At 38.2% G+C, this 15934-nt stretch overlaps 1 protein-coding gene across 1 annotated transcript in view; it reads right to left on the bottom strand.

The window, feature by feature from the left end:
* Positions 1-427: 427 nt before the first annotated feature.
* The window catches only part of COPB2 (COPI coat complex subunit beta 2), a 29105-nt gene continuing 13598 nt past the window's right edge, over positions 428-15934 (bottom strand). The window contains exons 6-22 of the mRNA XM_021678868.2: positions 15228-15374; positions 14273-14372; positions 13495-13637; positions 13051-13250; positions 11238-11348; positions 9258-9346; positions 9067-9173; positions 7806-7949; positions 6432-6562; positions 5842-6049; positions 4695-4805; positions 3277-3491; positions 1759-1851; positions 1486-1666; positions 1266-1334; positions 1044-1115; positions 428-802 (exon numbers count right to left, since the gene is read on the bottom strand). Of these exons, the coding sequence (XP_021534543.1) occupies positions 707-802; positions 1044-1115; positions 1266-1334; positions 1486-1666; positions 1759-1851; positions 3277-3491; positions 4695-4805; positions 5842-6049; positions 6432-6562; positions 7806-7949; positions 9067-9173; positions 9258-9346; positions 11238-11348; positions 13051-13250; positions 13495-13637; positions 14273-14372; positions 15228-15374 (2217 nt within the window). The 3' untranslated portion in view covers positions 428-706. The remainder of the gene's footprint in view (positions 803-1043; positions 1116-1265; positions 1335-1485; positions 1667-1758; positions 1852-3276; positions 3492-4694; positions 4806-5841; positions 6050-6431; positions 6563-7805; positions 7950-9066; positions 9174-9257; positions 9347-11237; positions 11349-13050; positions 13251-13494; positions 13638-14272; positions 14373-15227; positions 15375-15934) is intronic.

The following is a 15934-nucleotide window of genomic DNA, read 5'->3' as shown; positions in this document are numbered from 1 at the left end:
TTGTTTTTTTTAACAGTGCCTCTAACAGAAATACAAAGAAAACCTTGTTACTCCACTCATTTTCCTAGGCTGCAAGGGGATAATTGAGAAGTGTATTTGAGTGCCTGGTTATGAATGTCCCTAATCAGACAGGTGCAGTGTCAAAGACCAAAAAAAAGTACTTGTATCTTTCTGTATTACCAAACAGTTTAAACAGAGCCCAGCTTAACGAGATCAGAGGACCTGGGTTTCAGATTCCAAAATCAGGGTGAGGCATAAAAACCCAAGTATATAAACTTGGGGGAGGGTGAACGTGAGCAAGAAAAAGGGTTAAGAGAATGAATGTGAGCTGATCCGTAGGTGAGGTGTAGTTTGGCTCAGCCTTCTAAAACTAGAAGCTTATTTTCATTATTTAGAATTATTTAGAAAGGAAACTTTCAAGTATTTTCATTAATTCAAAAGATTTTATGAGATACGGTCTAATGACAGTATGAAAAAAAATCAAAGCCCACATTTGGTTTACTTAACAAGTTAACAGTGATTTAGATGCTGCACATAAACCACGCCTAAGATGAGAAAAGCACTGTACTCCCAGTGGGCCACACACAGCCTTTTCATATAAAAATCTAAGGAGTTTCTCAGAGTCCAAAGCACTGTGGTCAGGGTGGCAATCAATACCTGTCCATAATAATGATCTGTGAAGTTGGGTTCTCAAGAAACATTACGCTCAATCATCCAAAATATCTTCATCCAGGTTGATGTCTGTCGTGTCAATATCTTCTAATTCCAAATTATCCAGATCTACTTCCAGTTCAAGTAAACTCTGCAAAGAAGAGTTATATAGCACTTTGTTATCTCTGATAACCTTCTGAAGTTACCTCTGATTCATGATCCAAAGGGAACCAAAGCAATAGTCAAAAGGGGCATTTTCTCATTTCAGAGCCCCTGCTCTGAAAGTGATGACATCACTTGAAATGCAGAGGCCTGCCCATCCTGCAACCATTCATGGGGAGGAAGAAGTGAGCCTGGGGTTCCCATGGAAAATCTAGGTATGATGTCTGTACCTTTTCTTCTTTGTTGGCTGTGTGGGAGGCCACAATAACTGGAGTAGGAGAAGCAGGTTTCCCATCACATTCCTGAAAGCCCAAGTGGAGACACAGATAAAGATGAAGGAATTTGTTCAGGTAATTTTCCCCCAAGGGAAGCTGTTTAGGATTAGGAAGTGGGAGATGGTACTTAAAATGAACAAATCTTAACCAGATTATCTCATGCAGTATTCTACTGACCTGTTGAGCTGCAGATCTTGAGGGCTGAAAGCCTTTTGCCTCTTCCATAACATTTCTTTCTTCGTTTGGCTATCAGAATAAAAGCAATGATGAAATATTCTGAAATCATAATTCATTTATGAACTTGACCCAAATACCAGATATTAGCTCTCAATCCAAGTATGAATGCACTTCTACCCTCTAGTCACAATAAATGAGGTCTGGTTGCCTGGAGACTCACCGTGACAAGTGGGTATTGCTTGGCTGGCCACAGATCAGCATGTGTTTCCTTCACCCATTCTTCCACAACAAAGGCTTCTTTTAATCCAGGAAAAAGGTTTTCATACTCTGTTGGATCGGCAAGGGATTCTGCTGCTTTCTGATTGACTTTTGAAAGATTTTCTCTCCAGAGTTTCACCACCCTATTGTAGAGAACATGGAACCAAAGGGAGACTGAGTAAGTATGCTCTAGTTTTTATCTGAAACATTTGTTCCTAAAACTAGAAGTCTGTACCTTGAAACCTGACTGGGTAAGTAAGTCCGGGCCAGGAAGGCAGCTTCTGGCAGTCGGCCAGTTCTGATCAAGAGTTCCAGGCAAGCATCAAGCCTAAAGATTAAAAAGGAGAGGCACTATTACCAAGAATAGACAAAGAAATGTAGATTTAGTGTTGCAAAGTCAGTATTCTTTCCCCAACTTCCACACATACAGCTCATTTCTGTCACTGAACCATTTACTTGTCATCACCAGTGTGTTTACAAAATCAAAGGACGCCATGAGCATGAAGGATAGGACAGGTTTGTGATCATTTTCAATCTCCTGATAACTTGTTTTAAACAACTCCTAAGAAGCAGCTAAGGGGGCTTTTCAAGACCAGCTAAGGCAGCTTAGATAAGCACATTTTAAAGGCTTTCAGGAGATACAGGAGCAGAAACTCAGTTTCACAAGTGGGATCATCGAGGTCAGTGTCTCCAATGTGGGCTGTGCTGGCAACCCAGTGATGCCCAGCCAGAAAATGTCCTAGTATCTGTTTTCTTAATTTCAATTTTCTTTTTTTTCTAAGTTTGATTAAGTAGATAATGTGTTTTAGAATTCACAGGTTTTTTGGGTGAAAAAAAAAAACCAGGGTTTTGGGTTTTAGAAAGGTAATACAGTACATATACTACACATTACCTAACATCCTCAGCATCAAATAAAAGTCATAAACATTAATATTCTGCAATAATACATGAATACTAAATGTGATAAAATGAGTGGCATAAAAGCAACTAATAAAAATAGTACTTCAGAGTTCAGGTCTTGCCATCAAATAAGTTATAAGAAACTATTTTCAGGACATTTTTTGGCTTTTAAATTACGGACCTATTCCTACAAGTATACAAATTTATAAATACATACAGAAACACACTGGGGTATACTAAGTTTCTATAATAAAGTGTGAGGTTTAAAAACGTCACTAGGGCAAGGTTATTGAAGACTTTTGTGTTTTATTTCATAATATGGTCAACTAATGTTGAGATGATTTGGTTTGCACTAACTGCTAAACTTTTAGAAGTATATGGTATTTTTATGCTTTACAATTGGACTCAGTTCTAGAACTACCTGACATCCTCAACCCCCTTTATTCTTGTCATGGACAGGTCAGAACTACCCAATTTGGGTAAAACTACCTGCCATTTGGGTACTACGGGAGCAGCACAATAGCTTCCTGCCATGGTAAAATAAGATGGCTCAGCTAGGGAGAAGCAGGGCTTTTGAGGAAGGGGTTTAACATTTCTCTCAGTCCAAGCCTCCCTAAACAGCTCATTTTGCTCATTTAGACCAAATGTGTAAAGAGCATCCCTTGCTGAAGGCGAATGCCACCAAGGTAGCACTGTCCTCTGACTGCCCCCACTAGCCAGGGGCTAGGCCAGAACTCTGTCCATTCTCTTTCCAGGTTCACTCTTCCTCTCTAAACCACCCTCAAAGTCAGTGCAGAAATCAGTGTTTTAAATTACTATGCCCGCCTCTCTTAGACCTAGGATAAATACTTACTTGCCCTGTAAAAAGTAGCTCATGAATGCCACGTTATTCTTGCCGTCTCTCTCTGCACCCTCTGCTAGTTTGTTCACCATACTAGCATTTCCGGAGGCAGTGGCCAAGAGCAACAGACCCCCATAATCCTGTGCATGGTGCAGGCACTCCTGGGCAAGGCCAAACTGACATTTACTGATGGCAAGTTCGGCAAGTTGTTTCCACTTTTGTTCTGACTGTAAGAAAGAGTTTCCAAGTTAAAACATCTATGGAAATAAACATTTGAATTGTCAACATCAACACTCTTCTGTTAACCTGAGTATTACGATGCTGACAATGGGAGATATTTCATACATGTACTGAGCTGTGCCTATTAAGTTGTTCTATCAATCAAAATAAGAATGGAATGACAAAATGTGTAATGAGAAAATGGAAGTTATTCACATATACAAAATTAATTCAAACACAAATCAATTTTAATGATGCGTGTATAATCATCAATCCATTATATTTTGATTTTGTAATTACACAGTAAAACTAAAAGTAATACTATCTAATTGGAATTTTAAGGTAATTAGATTGCAGTTACTTTAATGAGTGATTTAATACCATTTTTTGAAAGAGCAGAAAATTGCTTTTTATATCCTTAAATATTTAACAATATTATCTGTCATTTGCAGCTTCTCAGAAATCAAAATGCTACACATTTGGATGATCTTAACATAGCTGAAATTTATTTAGCACATCTGAAATGAATTTACCAATAAATGCTAGCCTTAAACCACAGCTGGGGGGCCCTCAATAGATAACAATTCATTAAAATGTCACTAAATTGTGTCAAAATATTAAAATCTTTCTTTAAAACCAACAACTTTCTCACTAGTTTGGGATACTGGCAAATTACTGCTTTGTCTGTCTGTACTCTTAGAGTTCCCAGACTACTATATCTAGTATCTTACATCTTCTCTTACAAAATAGATCTCGTATAAGCTATTGAAAACACTTTTTCGGGGCGCCTGGGTGGCTCAGTCGTTAAGCGTCTGCCTTCGGCTCAGGTCATGATCCCAGGGTCCTGGGATCGAGCCCCGCATTGGGCTCCCTGCTCCGCGGGTGGCCTGCTTCTCCCTCTCCCACTCCCCCTGCTTGTGTTCCCTCTCTCGCTGTGTCTCTCTCTGTCAAATAAATAAAAATCTTTAAAAAAAAAACCAAAACACTTTTTCTTAAATCAGAATACTAAGAATATATCTCCAATATATATAAGCCATTTAATTTACGTAAAGACTAACAAAATGCATTTTTAAATGATCAAAGGCAATAATCTCACCAAAGAGTTACTGATTTGCATTTCAGAAAACTTTAATATGAGAACTTACACTAAACACAAAGAAGTACCTTCTAATCTTTGCATCAGTTATGAAAAATCATGACTTAGTACATACCTCTGCTTCTACTGCTAACTGGTATGCAATGTGCAGTTCTCCAAGCTGAAGAGCAAGTTCAAAGCGATGCTCTGGATCTGTGGATACTGTAAGAGCTTGCTGCTTGAAGCCCTAAACAGAGAAGAGATGTAACAGTGTATGTGCAGTCTGTATGTGAAGACAGAAAAATTAAGGAGTCATTCATTAAATTAATTGGTAAGAACAAACCAGCAGACAAAATTCTGTCCCACAATGCTGTTTTCTAAGCAGTAGGAGATAACTGGTGCTACACAAACTCATGTAAAACTAGTAAAATCAGAAATGCAAAAGCAAACCAATGTCAAAAAGAAAAGGATTTTGGAAAGTTGAGTGAATAAAAGCCATTTCAAAAGAAAGGCACAGTGGTCTAGACCTAGCTGTTCATAGTCTACTCACTAAGCTGGGCTTAGAGATCATCTAGTCTAGTCCCTCAAAGAAAATTAAGTCAAGGGCTCCTGGGTGGCTCAGTCATTAAGCTTCTGCCTTCGGCTCAGGTCATGATCCCAGGGTCCTGGGGTCAAGCCCCGCATCGGGCTCCCTGCTCAGTGGGAAGCCTGTTTCTCGCTCTCCCACTCCCCCTGCTTGTGTTCCCTCTCTCGCTGTGTCTCTCTTTGTCAAATAAATAAATAAAATCTTAAAAAAAAAAGAAATGAAAATACTGACAGAATGGAAAAGAAGTCTACAGAAAGAAGAGACTGATAATTGCTTCAAACATTTAAAGAAAGTACTAAGAGTTGCAGCCCCTGGGTGGCTCAATCAGTTGGCCATCTGGCTCTTGCTTTTGGCTCAGATCATGGTCTCAGGACTGTGGGACTGAGCCCTGCATGAGGATCTGGCTAAGCGTGGAGTCTGCTTAGGATTCTCTCTCTCCTCCCTCTCCCTATGTGCGCGCATTCTCTCTGTCAAATAAATAAATAAATAAAATCTTAAAAAAAAAGAAGGTACTGGGGCATTAAGAAAGGACAAGGAAGAGTCTAATAAGTGACTTAAGTTTACAGGAGAAATTCCATTGCCATTAAGCGGCAATAAAGAGTTTTCCAATCTATACTAACATTCTTTTAAATTGGTTAAAAAAAAAAAAAACCCAAAAAGAAAAGAAGCAAATAAAAAAACAGACCAAAAAACTTACCTGCTTTTCTAGAAAGTGTGCAACTCTGGTCCTCTGTTCTTTTGGAATGGTAGGAAGAACCTTATCAGCCATGCTGAAGTCCCTTCTCATGACAGCTGTCTGGTATTCCAGCACTGAAACCAGCAGAGAATAGCTAACGATGTTCAGTTCTTTATCCCCCAGATAAAGCCTGTTGTCTTTAGGAATATAGCCCAGGAGATACATTGTCCTATAACAGAAATAAAAACTAATTTAGGAGTAGGCCCAAATCAGTACACACACAACCTGCCTCGTGCTCAAATAGAAACTAATTTAGTAGGCCCAAACCAGTAGGTAAACACACACACACACACACACACACACCTGCCTCTTGCTCAAATAGAAACTAATTTAGGAGTAGGCCCAAATCAGTAGGTAAACACACACACACCTGCCTCTTGCTCAAAATCTTTCCACTTTGATGCAATTTTGATCAACAATAGCCAACCTACTAAAACTATACACTGAAAAATCAAGCCTATCAGTGCTACAAGCCAGCAAGAGGTTTTGTTTTAAAAGCATAATTCTAAATTTAGGATGCCTGAGACAAAAGCAAAACAATACTCAGTTACCTATCCAAGTGGGCAATGGTGACTATTTCTCCTCCAACATAATAATTTAATCTGTTCACAGAACTTGTGTAAATGAAGCAATCGCCTACCCACAGCCCTGTTTTCACAATTTCCTGAATCTCACCAAGAACCTGCAGAGAGAAAATAGTCTATTATTACCTTATTAAGTATTAGAAATCCTGTCAATAACAAAAACTGAATATGATTGGGGGTGATAAGGTAGAATAAGGAATGCAAAGTAAAATCCTACTTCAAGAAAGAAAATATTTCCATATATGTACAATGGAATATTATGCAGCCATCAAAAGGAATGAGATCTTGCCATTTGCAATGATGTGGATGGAACTGGAGGGTGTTATGCTAAGTGAAATAAGTCAATCAGAGAAAGACATGTATCATATGACCTCACTGATATGAGGAATTCTTAATCTCAGGAAACAAACTGAGGGCTGCTGGAGTGGGGCGGGGTGGGAGGGATGGGGTGGCTGGGTGATGGACACTGGGGAGGGTATGTGCTATGGTGAACGCTGTGAATTGTGCAAGACTATTGAATCACAGACCTGTACCTCTGAAACAAATAATGCAATATATGTTAAGAAAAAAAGAAGAAGAAGATAGCAGGAGGGGAAAAATGAAGGGGGGGAAATCGGAGGGGGAGACGAACCATGAGAGACGATGGACTCTGAAAAACAAACTGAGGGTTCTAGAGGGGAGGAGGGTGTGAGGATGGGTAAGCCTGGTGATGGGTATTAAAGAGGGCACGTTCTGCATGGAGCACTGGGTGTTATGCACAAACAATGAATCATGGAACACTACATCAAAAACTAAAGATGTAATGTATGGTGATTACCATAACAATAAAAAATTAAAAGAAAAAATATTTCCTTGGAATTTCTATCTTCTTTCTCTATTTAAAAACAGATTCCTGGCTGAGTATATCTGTAATGCAGAATCTCACTGCTGCATCAGAGCTGTGATCTAAAAAGTGGTGATCTAAACTCACACACATGAAACTGGAAAAGGAGGTATTTCATAAAATCTTTCAGGACCATCTCCACAACAGATGATTTAACTTTACCATTTGAAAGCGTGTAAATCACTGGGTAAACTGTCTGAAGACCAAACACCTTCTAATTTCCTTATTGAAAGATACCAAAATGAATCTAAAGACTTCCTAAAATCAAAAGTACAAATTTCTTTTAAACATACATACTTTCAAACTCTGATCTTTCAGTCAAGACTTTAATTTTTAGATTTCACTGGAATTCCTTAAATGTTTACTTTCCCTAAACTTAACTTATTAAAATCAGTGAAGTTCTGTTATACGAATACAAATCATTTAAAAACAAAGCTGAAGTTGTGTTGGTCAATTACCTCAAAGGCATCTTCAATGCCATCTTCAGTAACTCCCTCATGTGTTTCCTGTGCAGCCAAGACTTTTTCCGACAGGTATTTCAAGATAAAAAATGACTCCTCAGTGGCAATACAGACCAGCTCTCCAGAGTCAGACCAGAAAATCTACAACATGGCAAACAAAACACAAACAATGTCGGATTTCTGAGTGGTATGACAAACTGCATACACTTTGTTTCTAACATTTGTCTTCTTACGTTAGGATAATAAGTATGCATTTAACAATTTTATGTAGTGCATAGTGTGTATATGTAGATACACACACACATATGTACGTATGTGTATGTATGTATTTGGAGGGTGGACAGGGCAGTGCCTCACTATTTAGCCTAGAAATGGAAAGACCCAAGGGAGACAGACAGGAAGGAAAGCTGTCAGTACGTGCTGTAATTTAGGAGCATCGGCCTAGTCCCTATTGCTCTAGAAAAGTGTTTTTCAGCCTTTTTTTTTTTCATTATCATGCCCACCCAGGAACCATTTTAGACATTTTTTTCCTCACCTCTCCTATAAAACTTTAATACCATGGATACTATATATATACACGTATGTACATATGCTTATACATATGCAACACATATACATACACATATGGTGTATATATATACATAACATATATATATACATATAGATATGCTTTATAGATAAAGAGTGAATTTTCCTCACCCTCAGTAACCAATTTTTGCCCCATTGGGGCACTAGTGCCCACTCAGACTGCACGCTGTAAAAGACACAACCAGGACCCTAGGGAGGTGGATTTGTCTCCAAAGAATTTTGTTACAATGAAAACTGTCAAAGAAGCAGGTAGTTCCAAAGGTAGAAAACTCTGTCACTGGAGACATTTACCTGAAGTTTAAACAGCCATCATCTGGTAAAGTATGAGAAGGCTTTCTGAATGGTATGGGAGCTCCTAGGCCTTTCCAAGTTAAGAGCTCCCTGACTTCCTGTCTTCAAAGCATACTTTTTATATTCTGTCAAACGCCATTTAAGACATGAATAGCACTTCGCATTTGTATAGCTTCTGATGCTTTTCAAAATACCCAATGTCTACTGCCTCATTCATATACTACAATTCTGATTTTCTAAGCAATCTTGAAGTAAATGGTATTGTGTCCAACACAGTGGAACCGGGACAGCTGGGTACAAGGACATTTCTCTGCCTCAGGGACCCAGAGCTCCTCACAAAGGTGCACATTCCAAAAGTAACAATGGAGGGAAAACTCACGTGTTTGGGCTGAATTTCAATTCTGCGTATGAGTTCTGTATTGTCCCAGTCATAGAAAGCTAAGCCATTTACAGATCTGACTCCCAGTAAGAAGCCTCCATAAATACCTAAAAAGAAAAAAGATTTTGGCTTAGATGTTTTTGAGCCGCTGCAAAACTTCTAAAATTGTGTCATAAATAAATAGCACTCACTTTCAGCTCCAAAATCTGGTTTAAATGATTTTTTTTCCTTAAAGTTCTTAAATATCTTTACAACACTGTTGCTCTCTCTAATTGCATATCTGGGGGGGAAAGGAAGGGAAAACATAGCATATTATATACCAAACCATACTTGCATCAAATGTTAGAAATATTTTCAAATGTATCTGAGTAATGAATTATGGGTTTTACACTATTACATTATTAGGGTTTACAAACATCTTAGAAACTGAGAAAGACCCACCATCCCTCAAAAGGTGAGTGATTAAATCAACTATGGTATATTCATACAGTGGAACACTACTCTGTAAAACGGGACCAACTACTGATTCACGCAACAATAAGGATGAATCTCAGAAACATTATGCTGAGCAAAAGAAGCCGGACACAAGAGTGGATACTGTAGGACTCCATTTATATTAAACTCTAAGACAAATCTAATCCACATGGTGACAAAAAGCAAATCAGTGTTTGTCTGCAGCCAAGGAAATGACTGTTAAGGGAAAACAAAGGGATTTTCTGGGGATGACAGAAATGTTGTCTTGACTGTGCTAGTAGTTAGATTGTATATATTTGCCTAAATTCACTGAAATGTACATTTAAAATAGTGCATTTAATTTTGTATAAATTACAACTCAATAAAGGTACTTAAAAATAAAAACTTTTATATGTGGCTCAGCCATTTTTGGCAACAATTTAGAACATTGTGTATATTCAGGCCTCCTGAAAAGAGGGACTGTGGCTGTTGCTGGATAATCAAGAGTATTTAAGGAGGTGATCTGATGAGCATTCCTATCAAGATAGGAAAGATGCTGAATAGGGCCTTAGCTGGATAAAGCTTAAAAAAAAAAAAAAAGCAAATTATCAAAACAGAGGTATGTTAAGAGTGATAAGGCAATCCATGAACTATAATTTTTTTTTTTTAAAGATATCAAAGTACATTTTAGTATTTGGAACTGCATATATGAATGTATTTAGGAAATTTATGAAAAGATCGAAACAAATTCTTCTCTCTCAGTATATCTTGTTAAAAAATTTAAAAACATGCACCTTATATGCAAAACTGAGGCTCAGGTTACTTACTATTGAGGGCAGGGGCAATACAAAATATGGAGGAAACAAAACTAAGAAAAATGAAGATGTAATTCATTTGTGCGGTCACAAAAAACCAAAGCCCCAATATTTTATATTACACGCACCAAAAAGGAATCAAGAAGGAACCACTCGGTAACCAGTACCTACTATAAAGAATTATAAAGAATTAGCACCTAGTATGATAATTCAGAGTTAAATGATTTTTCCTCTTTTTAATGAGAGTATTTTATGAATACTCTAAATTCAGACAGAATTTGTTTTAAGAATGGGGGTTGGGTAACATCACAGAAAATGAGTTTTAAAAAAGATTCAATGAAATTCTCATCAAGATGACATCAGACCGGGTGCCTGGGTGGCTCAGTTGGTTAAGCAACTGCCTTCGGCTCAGGTCATGATCCCGGAGTCCCAGGATTGAGTTCCGCATCGGGCTCCCTGCTCGGCAGGGAGTCTGCTTCTCCCTCTGACCCTCTTCCCTCTTATGTTCTCTCTCTCTCAAGTAAATAAATAAAATCTTAAAAAAAAAAAAAAGACATCAGACCGCACTCTCTCCCAGTTGGCTTAGGACTTGGCAGCACCTCAGGACACAGGTCACAGGGAGAGCCTACTTTGTCTTGAGCCCATCCATAAGCACCAGGCCCTGCCACAGGCTCCAGCAAGGAAATGGGTGCTGGGCCCCCAGTTTAATGGGATTATTAGATGAGCTGGAGTGAATTTGCTGAATACGGAATACAGAGAGGGCAAAGGTAGCACTGGTGAGAACTGTCCTTGAACACGAAGAAGCACAGCCAACACTGAGCGTTCGGAACATGTTTCATACAGCTGCACATAGATCACCCATCTGCAATCAGGGCCAGCTGGATAGCACAAGCCAAAACTTACTCTGAAGAATCGTGGGCCCATGCAAACTCCTGAGCAGACCCAAAGCTCTTGTTTCTCAATGCCATTGCTGTGTAGATGATATACTCACCATCACCACACACCACAACAAACCTGGAAATTATGGAAGCCAGGGAGAGAAGTAGGACCAATGAAATGTGGAAGTTATGAAACAATGCTTCATCTTCATAATAAAATACTTCTAATAACAAATGCTACTTCAGTTGACTGTTACAATTGAATCTAGTATCTTTTAAAGTTACACAATTCTTCAAACACAGAGCAAGACATAAATATTCTACCCAACAATTCCAAAAACATAAAGATGGGGTTTTGCTGAAAATCTTATTGCAGTGGCTTTCTCTTATAAACAAAGGAGACTTGGGGCAGGAAGATAAGAATGGCTGGAGATGCACAGGGGCCAAGATTCTAATAATCCAGGGGCACCTGGGTGGCTCAGTCATTAAGCATCTGCCTTCGGCTCAGGTCATGATCTCAGGTCCTGGAATCAAGCCCCGCATCAGGCTCCTGGCTCCGCGGGAAGCCTGCTTCTCCCTCTCCCACTCCCCCTGCTTGTGTTCCCTCTCTCACTGTGTCTCTCTCTGTCAGAAAATAAATAAAAAATCTAAAAAAAAAAAAAAAAAGATTCTAATAATCCAACTAATTTTTAAGGGGGAGGGGCAGAGAGAGAATCTTAAGCAGACTCCACACCTAGCGTGGAGCCCGATGTGGGGCTCAGTCTCATAACCCTGAGATCATGACCTGAGTCAAAATCAAGAGTCAGACACTTAACTGACTGTGCCACCCAGGCACCCCTTGACTGGTATTTGTTGAGCACCAAGATGCCTAGCACTTTGCTCATTACATTTACACCATAAGAGGGTGCTGCTTTGGGGTGCCTGGTGGCTCAGTCAGTTAAGTGTCTGCCTTCGGCTCAGGTCATGATCCAGGGTCCTGGGGTCCTGCATTGGGCTCCCTGCTCAGTGGGGAGCCTGCTTCTCCCTCTCCCTCTGCCTGCCTCTCCCCTGCTTGTGCTCTCTCTCTCTGATAATTAAAATCTTTAATTTTTTATATATTGTATTGGCTGCTATTAGATTGCCAATGGTAAAATGCAAAACTTGCAGCAAAAAAATGTTTTATGACATTAAGTGAAAAAATATATAATGCATTCTTAATCTTCCTAAGAAAATTATATTACAAGTAACTATGGATATCATTTACTGAACAAGTAGTACATTTGGTTTACACAGCTTGTCTTTTTCAATACTCAGCACAGAATTATAAGATGCCCACATCTACTGTAAAGTAACTTTTAAAGGTGCACGGGTTTAAACTCATGCTTGAAACTCAAGATGTTTGGTGCTTTCTAAATCTTAAGAAACAAAAATGATGGTTCAAATTACAAATAAGCAGAATTACTACCAATCTCCCAGTTTTTTCAAAGGACATTTACTTACTTCAGAGTCACCTTTTCGTCTTAAGTTAGCAAGTATTTAGAGCACCTACTGAGTCTCAGGGTAAGATATGATACCTGCCCTCAAAGGAGAACACAAACCCAGTACATTTAAAATGAATAAATACAAAACTATTTAACTGTTCAAAATTGTGTGGTGGGACAAAACCAGAAAGGCAAATATGCTTTCACCTTGCATGCCAACTCGATCAACTGGCATGCTGCCTGCAGCTGTGTTGAGGATTCCAGGGCAAAAGCTCATGAGGGAAGCCCACCACAGAATAAAAGTGGTATACACTGTGGATATGCAAACCCTGCTCTAACATACACAGAAGCTCAGGAGAGATTCTGGTGATGGCTTACCGCCCGTTAGGATTGTGCTGAATAGTCTGGGGGTATATTTCACAACTGCCCATATCCTTGACGGCTAGTGGCAGTCTTTCTCCATCTTTAATTTCAGCATCTCCCATTGCTTTCAGGTTGGCTTGCTGGACTTCTGAATGCTTGGCCCAAATTATCTTTCCATTGGCATCCATGGACATGGCAGGTTCCTCCCGACCAAGCTGGAAGAATGACAAATGGCTTTTAGCAATAAAAGAAAATAAAACCGCAAAATAAACATTTTCTATTTTCATTTAACAGAAGGCTCCTTTCTTCCACTTTAAATCTCTAGTGCTTAATCTCTTGTGCTTAATGAAAGAAGAGCCAGTGTAATAAAATTGGCGACTTAGAAGATGACTGTACTAAGATACAAGGAAAACTGCTTCCACTATGTTCATTTATTCAGAGAGTATAATTAGAGATTACCTTAACAATGATGCTCCCTTCGTCGTAGCCCAAAGCGACATTGTTGGACCCTCTCAGACTGGCCACACACCACACCCTCTCCATTCCATAATTCAAAGTGCTCTCAAGGCGGTACGTGCTTGAATGCCAAATACGCACGGTTCCTAAAAAGAACAATGTGAACACTCCCTTTTAATTTGAACATCTAACAATGAACTGTGTCAGGTGAACCGGCCATAGGGAAGTCTTTTTTTATTAGCTTCCTGGCAGCTTAATTTTTTTATCTATAGGTGATTTTATAAAGCAACATAAATAAATTAATAGAAAACTATAAGAAACTAAGAAATGTGATTTTCCATGTAAAATAATGAATTTCCTCAGCATAGCGCCTACTAGGTACCTGCAGATGCTTTACACACGATCTTTTCTTTTCACTATAATCCTATGAGGTGGATATGTCTGTTCCCATTTCATAATCTGCCTAAACCACATATGCATGAAGTGGAAGCACCTGAATATGACCCCAGGTTTTTAGACTCCCAAAGCACCGACAGGCTTTTTCACAGTTTTTCTCTAGGACTTCTGGGTGTCCTCTTATTTAATAAAAGTCAAAACACATTAGGATGATGATGATAATGAAGATAACAATGCCCCTTCGCTCTCTTACAGCTCAAGTATTCTACTCTAATAAAAAGAGCAAAATTCTCAGAAACCTCCAATTACAATGGAGGGCACTACCTAGCTTAAATATCCACTTAGTAATTACAAGCACAGGAATAAACATACATTTCGAACTTACCATCTTCTGAACCTGTGATGATGATTGGCAACTCAGGATGAAAACTGGCACAAGACACATTTTGGGCATGTCCCTCCAGTGTCTGTACACATGTTTTATTCTGTAATCAAGACACAGAAAATATATATATATTTTTTTAGTGAAAAACAAGTAACTCATCCTTAATTTTTCCAGTGCACAGATACATTATAAATGAGAGTGATTATTGCAACTAAATAATTTTCGATACAGAAATTTTTGAAACACAATTATCTTATCTGCATATTTTCTCTAATTCTTTAATAATATAGGGAAATGTAATTGTAACTATCACATTTAAAGAAGAAAACACACACACCTCAAAAGATCTGGTTTTCATATGAATATTTTCTCTCCCAAACTTCTAAGATAGTATCTTTAATAATTTTATTCTGTACTTAAACGCAAATGTGAATAAGCCTCTAAGTAACACTGGTTTTCTAGGCCTCATTTTATTAACTGTTTATGGAAATTCTGATGTGAGAAACAGAAAACAGAAACTCAATCTGTCTCTGAGAGAGAAAAAACATAGTAACAAGAAGTCATAACTAGGTTTACAAAACCTATGTGCCAAAATGTCTGTACCATGGCTGTGTCATGATATTATTCATTTATCTGCTAGTTTTCAAATATAGACAGAAGTCTACCAGTGAGAATACTAGAGGGTGTAATACTTCATTTTAGTCAAAATGTTTAAATTTCTAATTTCTACTATTGAGTGAAAAATAAACATAATGGCGTTTTATTTTAAAATCTTGATAAGCATTTGTTTTCATTTTTATGGCGAACTCTGGGACTACTATTTAGAGGCAAATACTGAAGCCTTAAGTTATTATGCTTTGAACAGAGTTCAATAACCCAAGTTTTAACTGTCCTGTAAGAAACAGTGAAATCCATGTCTAACATATGACAAAGTAACATTATGAAAAAACTGTACCTGGTAGTCCCATATTTTAACAAGACGGTCATCTGCACCTGAAATGAGGTATGGTTTGTCGCCACCACTGTAGTAATCGATGCAATTCACGCCTTTCTCATGTCCCTCCAGAGTGAAGTTTGGTGAGGAAGAACCCAACTGCCACACCTTTAGAGAGCAACAGCATCTGCCCATCAGTAAGGCGCCTTGCTTTTCAGAAGGCAGCTCCACCACACTTCTGACATATAAAGTGCCAAAGCCCAGGAGAGGAAAACTAAAGAATGTACATTTTTTTTTCACCCATTTATTTCTGTTCTTTCTCACTTTACTTGACTTTCCAGGGGGCAGAATAACTATGGTATTCTCTGAAAATGCCAATTTCCAGGCTTTATCCCTAGAGATTTCTCTTTATTTTTAAATTTTTAACATTTTTATTTTTAAAAGAATAAAAAATAATAAAAAAATAAAAAAAATTTATATTTAAAATTTTTAAAGAGATTTTTAATAGACACCCCAGTGATCCACAGGCTATAGTCTAAAGAACAATACTTTAGGGGTAAGAAATGATTTTATGAGAATTTTAATATAAAGATAATGAAAGTGGGTTTAGTAAGGTATATTAAAAAGAGAAAATGACCACATAACTAAAAAATGTAAAGTATGGAAAAGTAGTCAAACATTACCACAGCACTAGTATTGAGCTTTAACTTTACAAATAATTATTGAGC

Source organism: Neomonachus schauinslandi, chromosome 1 (genome assembly GCF_002201575.2).
Source record: "Neomonachus schauinslandi chromosome 1, ASM220157v2, whole genome shotgun sequence".
Classification (NCBI taxonomy): domain Eukaryota; kingdom Metazoa; phylum Chordata; class Mammalia; order Carnivora; family Phocidae; genus Neomonachus; species Neomonachus schauinslandi.
This window is presented reverse-complemented; position numbering and strand designations above follow the sequence as displayed.